The 10,248-nt window shown below is 41.5% G+C and overlaps 1 protein-coding gene across 2 annotated transcripts in view; it reads right to left on the reverse strand.

Annotated features, from left to right (window-relative positions):
* Positions 1–9,043, reverse strand: part of LOC124025814 (tetraspanin-11-like) — a 24,899-nt gene extending 15,856 nt beyond the window's left edge. For both annotated transcript variants that reach the window (XM_046339138.1, XM_046339137.1), the window contains exons 1-2: positions 8,955–9,043; positions 6,147–6,338 (exon numbers count right to left, since the gene is read on the reverse strand). In XM_046339138.1, coding sequence (XP_046195094.1) covers positions 6,147–6,338; positions 8,955–9,041 — 279 coding nt within the window. In that variant the 5' untranslated portion in view covers positions 9,042–9,043. The remainder of the gene's footprint in view (positions 1–6,146; positions 6,339–8,954) is intronic.
* Between the last annotated feature and the right edge of the window lie 1,205 nt (positions 9,044–10,248).

Below are 10,248 nucleotides of genomic sequence, written 5' to 3' on the forward strand. Positions count from 1 at the left end.
ACACCTCTAAACTAATAGTCAAGAGCCCTGCAACACCTCCAAACTAATAGTAAAAAACCCTGCAACACCTCTAAACTAATAGTAAAGAATCCTGCAACACCTCTAAACTAATAGTAAAGAATCCTGCAACACCTCTAAACTAATAGTAAAAAACCCTGCAACACCTCTAAACTAATAGTACAGAACCCTGCAACACCTCCAAACTAATAGTAAAAAACCCTGCAACACCTCTAAACTAATAGTAAAAAACCCTGCAACACCTCTAAACTAATAGTAAAAAACCCTGCAACACCTCTAAACTAATAGTAAAAAACCCTGTAACACCTCCAAACTAATAGTAAAAAACCCTGCAACACCTCCAAACTAATAGTAAAAAACCCTGCAACACCTCTAAACTAATAGTAAAAAACCCTGCAACACCTCTAAACTAATAGTACAGAACCCTGCAACACCTCCAAACTAATAGTAAAAAACCCTGCAACACCTCCAAACTAATAGTAAAAAACCCTGCAACACCTCTAAACTAATAGTACAGAACCCTGCAACACCTCTAAACTAATAGTAAAAAACACTGCAACACCTCCAAACTAATAGTAAAAAACACTGCAACACCTCTAAACTAATAGTAAAAAACACTGCAACACCTCTAAACTAATAGTAAAAAACACTGCAACACCTCTAAACTAATAGTAAAAAACACTGCAACACCTCTAAACTAATAGTAAAAAACACTGCAACACCTCTAAACTAATAGTAAAAAACCCTGCAACACCTCTAAACTAATAGTAAAAAACACTGCAACACCTCTAAACTAATAGTAAAAAACACTGCAACACCTCTAAACTAATAGTAAAAAACCCTGCAACACCTCCAAACTAATAGTAAAAAACCCTGCAACACCTCCAAACTAATAGTTAAAAACCCTGCAACACTTCCAAACGAATAGTAAAAAACCCTGCAACACCTCTAAACTAATAGTAAAAAACCCTGCAACACCTCTAAACTAATAGTAAAAAACCCTGCAACACCTCCAAACTAATAGTAAAAAACCCTGCAACACCTCTAAACTAATAGTAAAAAACCATACAACACCTCTAAACTAATAGTAAAAAACCCTGCAACACCTCCAAACTAATAGTAAAAAACCCTGCAACACCTCTAAACTAATAGTAAAAAACCATACAACACCTCTAAACTAATAGTAAAAAACCATACAACACCTCTAAACTAATAGTAAAAAACCCTGCAACACCTCTAAACTAATAGTAAAAAACCATACAACACCTCTAAACTAATAGTAAAAAACCCTGCAACACCTCCAAACTAGTAGTCAAGAGCCCTGCAACACCTCCAAACTAATTGTACAAAAAAAACTGCAACACCTCCAAACTAATAGTAAAGAATCCTGCAACACTGCAACACCTCCAAACCAGTACATTCAGAACTTCATTCAGTGGAGCAACAATAACACCAGAAAACAACAGCACTATTGACAGAATCAAACAGCTTTGATCCAGGGATGAGCTCCTGTATGATTATGTTGATATAGAGCTGAAATAAAGGCTTCCTGGGAGACAGACTACGGGTAAGACTTTCTTTCAGTCACTTCTGGACAATTAATAACAATACTAATAACTCATTTTAAATGATTTAAATACCTTTCAATAATGAGTTATATATGATGCACTGGAGGCACACATACATTTATATTCACTCATATGGATCATCAGCCATTATGAATGAATCAAGTGTTATAATGCATTGTACCACCAATGTCCATCCAACACATTCCTAAAAGGAGCTATGAGCTGTTATGGATTTTATTCCAGTAATGCTTATAAAGTCTATGTTATGGGGTGATATAACTAAGGTGCTATAAATGAATCTACTGTGGATGTTTCATAGAAATCGTTGCCACAGAATGCAACATTAATAGAAAAACACTTTGTTAAAACAAAACCATCATTAGTATGCTACTGGAGAAGAGAGGACATCACACAAGTCTCAGTGGCCTTATTAGCACCTTATTGGCCAATTAGTCTGGAAGATATCAATATGTGTATTTTATCAATGAGAAATGGGGGTGGCTGGGGGATAGGCGGTTCCAACCAACCATTATCTGCTGTGTAAAATCTTCTTCTGTATCATTGTGACGTAACACTGTTTGGAGTTAACAGCAGAGTATGTAAATGGTGAGAATGTTTCACCCACACACATACACACACACAACCACAACCACACACACACACACACAACCACACACACACACACACACACACACACAACCACACACAACCACACACAACCACACAACCACAAATAACCACACGTACACACACAACCACACAACCACAACCATACACACAACCACACACACACACACACACACACAACCACACCCACAACCACACACACACACAACCATACACACAACCACACACACACACACACACACAACCAAACACACACACACACACACAGCCACACACACACACACACAACCACAAATAACCACACACACACACACAAAGCAACAATGGACTAACAAGACAGGTAGATGAGCTTTTTTAGACAGCTATTCACACACGCACATTCATGCACATTCACACACACACACACACACTCCCACACGTACACACACACACACCAAGGCTAATTAGGCACACCTGTTGTAGAGGCGGGACACAAAGCGTTTGGCGTGCAGCGTGGCGCTCAAGGCCATCACCGGAAGACAGATGCTCATTCCCAGCCTGGCACTGATGTGACGCGTGGAGGTGAAGAAAAACAAAGCTATGCCAAAACCATTGTTTATCACACACACACACACAGAGATGCAGGGGAGCCTTCATTTAGGAGACCATAGTCTATAACAGAGTTAAAGCAGCCATTTCCTCTTTACCTTGCAGGCTACTGTCGTGTCTTTGGCATCATTAAATTGAAGACTGTTATTTTATCAAATCAATTCTGTAATTATTATTACGTGATTAAACTAATCAGGGCACCAAGGAAAATCTTCACATTACAAAGTTATAATTTTTCTAATATAACTTTTCAGATATTTTAATGTCTGATCAATTAGTCTTCTAATTAATGAATTGTTCTTTACCTCACGTTAGTCTCATTCCAAATCAAATCAAATCAAATTTTATTTATATAGCCCTTTTGTACATCAGCTGATATCTCAAAGTGCTGTACAGAAACCCAGCCTAAAACCCCAAACAGCAAGCAATGCAGGTGTTGGAAACGTTGTAAGTTGTTGGTTATCTGCACGAACCCAGTCTTCACTATGAGTCATCCATAAAAGTAGATATGGTTACAAGGAAATGATGGAGGATGTGCCTAGTGGGCTAAACCGATATGACGGTTTGGTAGACAAAGGGACTGAGAAGGGCGCAAAAGACAAAACACACTACACAGTTGATAATTATAATAATTGAAATGCTAATCCTTTGCACATGAACGCTCAGTCATTCGGGAATAATTGCAATCAATATATATATTTATGCCCAGTGTGTCGTCATGATCTCTGATCGAATCGTCTGTCTTTCTGTTGGAAAGTTCATCTGAACTTCTCTTTGCGTCCCTGGAGTCTTCGTGGTTAGAATGGATACTTCAGAGTTCCATTCAGAAATGTTCCTACAGAATAGATGTTTCGGCGGATGTCGGTCTTCGCATTCAATGGTACATAATTCCTAGCTGCAGACTAGTAATTAGTATTGAAGAGTTGCTCTTATTCTGTCGGTACTGATAGTCTCAGAGTTTAACCACGTGGTATAGTTAAGAATTCAGCAACCATTACAACCTTAGCTTGTCCTGAGGTTTTCCTGGTCTCTACTCAAACCTTAGCTCCCTCAGCTGACCGAGGTAGGCATGGTCTAAAGAGGATTTCTCCAGGTGGGGGTTTTATTCAGAACTGTGGAAAAGCTGTCCCATGACGCCAGATCGATGTCTGTGCTCATGGGGGCGGGCCAATGACTTAGTGAAACTTTAAACAGAAATACAATTCTCTCACATTAAGGGTTTAAAATCACATAACAGCATTTCACAAATAGTTTCATCTTTACTCATTCATTTTATACAATAATTAGATGCAAGCCTCAGAACGGAGGCTCCTGTATAAACAGAGTTATGGTAATGTCGCTGTATTGTCTTTCCTGAGGTCACAATCATAAAACAAAATGGACCGGGTCGTACCTGGATTCTCCACCGACCGTTTCCACATTCTCCAAAACATGGATATTGTTCAGTTCTCAAGTTCTGTGATGTAGAAGAAGTTCATTTGTTCTACTGTGAAACTCTCTCTCTATACTGCCTGGCCATGAGGAGAGTCTCCTCTAGGAATTTACGACCTGAGATAACAGAACCTGGGTGTAAGAGGGAGAGGGGGGAAGGCACTCGCTATACCCAAAGAGGGCCACGTCATGACACTACACACACACGTGCACCCGCATAGCCACACGCACAAGCACACACACATCATCAACAAACACAGTGTGTGTGTGTAATGCCAGAATATTGGTTATGGCAGATGGAGGAAGGTGGGAGATGTATTATTACACACCACACTAAAGCTAATTCCTAACAGCCATTGTTGATTGGCAATAACATTGAATTATATTGTATTCTACACAAACACACACAGACACACAAACACACACACACACACACATCTCTCTTTCATACAACTCCACAGCCATAGTGATCAGATGAACACCAACTCTTCACTCAAGCCTCTCCTTTAAACACACACTCACACTAACCTCACAACCAAAACACACCCTCCACCATTGTAGGTAAAAGTACTCAATTCTCATACTTGAGTAAAAGTAATGATATCTTAATAGAAAATGACTCAAGTAAAAGTGAAAGTCACCCAGTAAAATACTACTTGAGTAAAAGTCTAAAAGTATTTCATTTTAAACATGCTTAAGTATCAAAAGTAAAAGAATAAATCATTTAAAATTCCTTATATTAAGCAAACCAGGCAGCAAAACAGAAGGCACCATTTTCTAGTTTTTTATTTATTTACGAATAGCCAGGGGAACACTACAGCACTCAGACACAATTTACAAATGAAGCATGTGTGTTTAGTGAGTCCCCCAGATTAGAGGCAGTAGGATGACCAGGGATGATCTCTTGATATGTGTGAATTGACCCGTTTTCCTGTCCTGCTAAGAATTTAAAAGTACTTTTGGATGTCAGGGAAAATGTAAGGAGTAAAAAGTACATTATTTTATTTTGGAATGTAGTGGAGTAAAAGTAAAAGTTGTCAAATATAAATAGTAAAGTACAGATACCCCAAAAAACTCCTTAAGTAGTACTTTAAAGTATTTTTACTTAAGTACTTTATACCACTGCCCTCCACCACCCAAAGCCCCCTCTCCCCCCTCCATCAGTTTCATGTATGACTACTAATGCCTGACTATAACCAATCCTGCTGCAGTAGCAGAGTTAGTGGCTCACCTCCGGCCTGTTCCTCTCCTGCCTGGCCTGTCTCTTTAAAACAATGAGGACGGTATTGTCAGCTCATTTGTCAGCTCCCAGCGTACACACACACACACACACACACACACACACACACACACACACACACACACACACACACACACACACATGCTCGCGAGCACATGCACAAGAGAAAGACACAAGTGGAGTTGTGAGAGCAGGGGTGCAGGGAAGGAGCGTCAGGTACAGGGTCGTTTCAAAGGAAACTGGTATCTGGGGTAAAGGAAAGTATACAATGTACCCAAAAGTGATGAGTGCAACCAAGGTGAGTTTGAATTGGAACAAGCTAAACGGATGTTCTAAATGAACATTCCCTGAAGGAGAACAGAGTGCAGATAGCTCCATTCTCCTTGTTTTATTGTGTGCTCTCATTTCACCCACAGTATATAACCTGCCCCTTTCTTATGCAAACACCAACACTGCCATTAAAGAGATATCGCACACAAACTACAGCATTAGTTAGTATCTTACCCAGAAAGTTATCTATGAGCCATACACTACTTTCAATATAATGCATCTAACTAATGGTGTAATATGTGAAAACTATCCCTTTAATCAACATAAACATTTCGAAGACCCAGGGGCCTTCCAGACATCCAGAAAGCTTGGGTAGTCATCCTGCCCAAGGAGGGCTCCCTCACCGTGGACAGGCAGCTCCTCTGCTCCCTGATGACGGCGCAGCAGCCCAGGAAGCCCGTGACCATGACGAGGGCCCCGGCCAGGATGAGGATGTAGGCGGACACGGCGAAGGTGCTGGAGGCCAGCAGGCTCAGGTAATCACTCTTGTCTATCAGGGTCCAGATGCCCACGCCCATCACCGCCGCTCCACCAACCTGAGGAGAGAGACAGGTTGAGGTCATGTGTTCCCATATGTTTGTTTTGGCTTTACATGTTTCATGCCAATCTAATTGAATTGAGGAAGAGAGAGAGAGAGAGTAGGAACAGTGACAGGAGGGGTGTGAGGGGGAGAGTGTTGGCTGTCAACAAGTGAGTCAGAGAGGAAAGGGGATACAAAGACCAAGAGAGGGAGAAAGAGACAGAAAAACAAAGAGAGTGAGAAAGAGAGACAGAATAACAAAGAGAGGGAGAAAGAGACAGAAAAACAAAGAAAGGGAGAAAGAGACAGAAAAACAAAGAGAGGGAGAAAGAGACAGAAAAACAAAGAGAGGGAGAAAGAGACAGAAAAACAAAGAGAGGGAGAAAGAGACAGAAAAACAAAGAGAGGGAGAAAGAGACAGAAAAACAAAGAGAGGGAGAAAGAGACAGAAAAACAAAGAGAGGGAGAAAGAGAGACAGAAAAACAAAGAGAGGGAGAAAGAGACAGAAAAACAAAGAGAGGGAGAAAGAGACAGAAAAACAAAGAGAGGGAGAAAGAGACAGAAAAACAAAGAGAGGGAGAAAGAGACAGAAAAACAAAGAGAGGGAGAAAGAGACAGAAAAACAAAGAGAGGGAGAAAGAGACAGAAAAACAAAGAGAGGGAGAAAGAGACAGAATAAACAAGAGAGAGAGAAGAGAGAGAGAAGAAGAAGAGAGAGAGGAGAGAGAGAGAGAGAGAGAGAGAGAGAGAGAGAGAAGAGAGAGAGAGAGAGAGAGAGAGAGAGAGAATAACAAAGAGGAGGATGAGAGAGAGAGAATAACAAAGAGGAGAGAGAGAGAGAGAGAGAGAGAGAGAGAGAGAGAGAGAGAGAGAGAGAGAGAGAGAGAGAGAGAGAGAGAGAGAGAGAGAGAGAGAGAGAGAATGCAGTGTCAATAAAGTGAGTCAGAGAGGAAGGGGATATGCACAAAAACAGTGAGAGAAAAAGAAAGGACGAGAAAAAGAGAGAGAAAGGAATTGAAAGAGAAAGGAAGAGAAAAGAGAGAGAAAGGAAGAGAAAAAGAGAGAGAGAAAGGAAGAGAGCAGAGTGACAAAAAAGGAGAGAGAGCCAAACAGAGCCAGAGTGGAGTGATTTGTTTCCATAAACAATGGTGGCCACATCAGAGGGGTGACGTGGCCATGCCATTAATCTGTTTTCCCCATCTCTGTCATCTATGACACACCCGGACGTGCAGGAAATCCCAGGGAGAGTTGCTCCTATTCAGCCTTCCATCCCTTTCCTCCTCCTTTACACGCCAAGCCCCTACTCCCAAACAACAAGCACTGCTGCTACAGATGTAGGATCTTAATGTGATCCTCCTGTTGCTGAACTTCCCTGCAATGTAGGAAGTGTATTTTAGGTTTAAAAAGGCTTCTGACGTTTGTCATTTCCACTGGAAAATGTATCAACCCCTATAAAAATGTCCATTAATTATAATTTGCATAATAACTCACATGTCCTGTTGCTGCAGGATTATTGGATTATTTTCCTTCTGTAGCAAACTGGCTCAAATTCAGATCTGACATCTGTAGTGCTAAAACACCATGCCATGGGAAAACGTGATAGTTTAAAGGAATGGGCAACTCTGGAGTATTAGTAGGTAGTATCTTTGGGTGCAGAGTTACAATATAGAGAAACAGGGAGGCTGGGGCTGTGGCCGTTGGGGAAAGTGGGAGGCATTACTGTTATGCAATGTGGGGTTTGAAGGGAAGTCGTTAGGTTAGTGTGAAATGTAAAGCGAGAGATATAAAAGAGAACCTGTTTGAATCTGATCCCTTCCTCTGTAGACAGAGAACAACTGTTTTCAGGCCCAGCAGAACATAGCTTTAATAGTTAACTGTGTTATTAAACATTAAACGTACACCAGCTGCCAGGGGCCAGGTTTGATCCACAGCCCATCGGTTCAACACCGACAGGCCATAAATATTAGAGTACACTGGGCCAAGTCCATTTCTTTGCGCTCCTAAATGTAATCTCCCACTCCATTTCTCTGTCATGTTTTTTCTCTCCCTCTGTGTCTCTTTTTCCTCACTCTGTAACTCTCTCCCTCTCGTTCCTCACCGTAACTCTCTCCCTCTCGTTCCTCACCGTAACTCTCTCTCTGATTCTCTCTCTTGGCTAAGAAAGAGCAACACAAGAAGTCACACAAAAAGTCTAACTTTGATGTAAAAACCTGTCAAATATCATTCTTCCCTGTGCATGCCTTCGTGAACGTTAACCCAATTCACTCTCTCCCTGAGTCCCCTCTTAAATAAATCAACTATGATCCTGTCACTGGAAGAAAACTATTGTTTCTGTGTACTAGAGGTTTAATAAAGCCTGATCCCAGATCTGTTTTGTGCTGTAAAGCCAACTCACTTAGTCTTTCCCAACACAAAAAGATCTTACCAGGCCAGTTTACCAGGCCATTTTACCAAGCTAGATTGCTACTCACCCAGAATAGAAAGTTGAAGACAAACAGGAGGGCTTGCTAATTTGCTATAGCCTGATCCCAGATCTGTTTGTCATGTATAGCAAACTCCTATGACCAACTCCCATGGTTGTTGGCTACTGCAGCACAAACAGATCCAGGGTCGCTTACTAGTGCTACTCACCCAGAAGAGGACATTAAAGACGAAGAGGAGGTACTTGAGGCCGACGGTCATCCAGTCACCCTGGTCGTCTTTGTACACGGCCGTCATCTCCCTCCACAGCTCTGGACAGACGGGGCACAAAACTTCAACTGGCAGTTCTGAATCTGAAGTACTTGACTGTTATCATTACAGTCAGCAGGGTTGAAAACAGGGTAGAAAACCTCAAGCAGTAGTTCTCACAGACTTTCTGTTCTCACAAGATTCTCCAAAGTTTGAAGAATATTCTAAAACTGATTCTAAAAAATCAGGCCAGGAGTTCTGAGTACTTGACAGTTCGCAAAGCATTTCAAGTGGCTGAAAAACGGTCTAACAACATGCAAACCGGTTATTCTAATGCAAATTAAGACATCAAATGTGGGGACATTTTGAGGACAATAACACATCACACAAGGTATGACATGAGCAGAAACAATCACCCAAATCACAGTCAGTCAAAGTGTTGTTGGTTACTTCCTTCTGCACAATAACTAGCAACTGTAGCCTTGTAGCACACCAGACAAGGGACATGGACTATCCTCACACTCTGTGAACACCCTGTGAAGAGGCGTTGGGTGTTATAACAAAAGCCAAAACAAAGGTATTTGTGGAGACATGCACATGCACACACACACACACACACACACACACACACACACACACACACACACACACACACACACACACACACACACACACACACACACACACACACACGCACACACACGCACACACACACACACACATTCCAATTAAATAGAGGGAGAAAGATGCTGCCAAGCCTCTGAAGGTCTTTGATCGACACATCGCCATGACAGTATCACTGGACAGCATCACTGAACAGCGTAATCTAATATGACATGGCTATCCACTTCTTCATTTCTCAGACCTGTCAATCATAGGACTGAGCTACTAACAAGAGTCAACTATTCCTGTAAGACTGTCATTATAGACTAGTTATGCAATTTTCATCAACTAATTTCATTAAGGTTTATGTCCATAGAATGGTTCTAGTCACTGCCACACACTGTGCCATGTGGATAGTACTTCTAGTTGCTGCTGACCACACACTGTGTAAGAGTCAGTACTTCTAGATGCTGCTGACCACACACTGTGTAAGAGTCAGTACTTCTAGATGCTGCTGACCACACACTGTGTAAGAGTCAGTACTTCTAGTTGCTGCTGACCACACACTGTGTAAGAGTCAGTACTTCTAGATGCTGCTGACCACACACTGTGTACGAGTCAGTACTTCTAGACGCTGCTGACCACACACTGT

Source organism: Oncorhynchus gorbuscha, unplaced genomic scaffold (assembly GCF_021184085.1).
Source record: "Oncorhynchus gorbuscha isolate QuinsamMale2020 ecotype Even-year unplaced genomic scaffold, OgorEven_v1.0 Un_scaffold_2460, whole genome shotgun sequence".
In the NCBI taxonomy this organism is placed as follows: domain Eukaryota; kingdom Metazoa; phylum Chordata; class Actinopteri; order Salmoniformes; family Salmonidae; genus Oncorhynchus; species Oncorhynchus gorbuscha.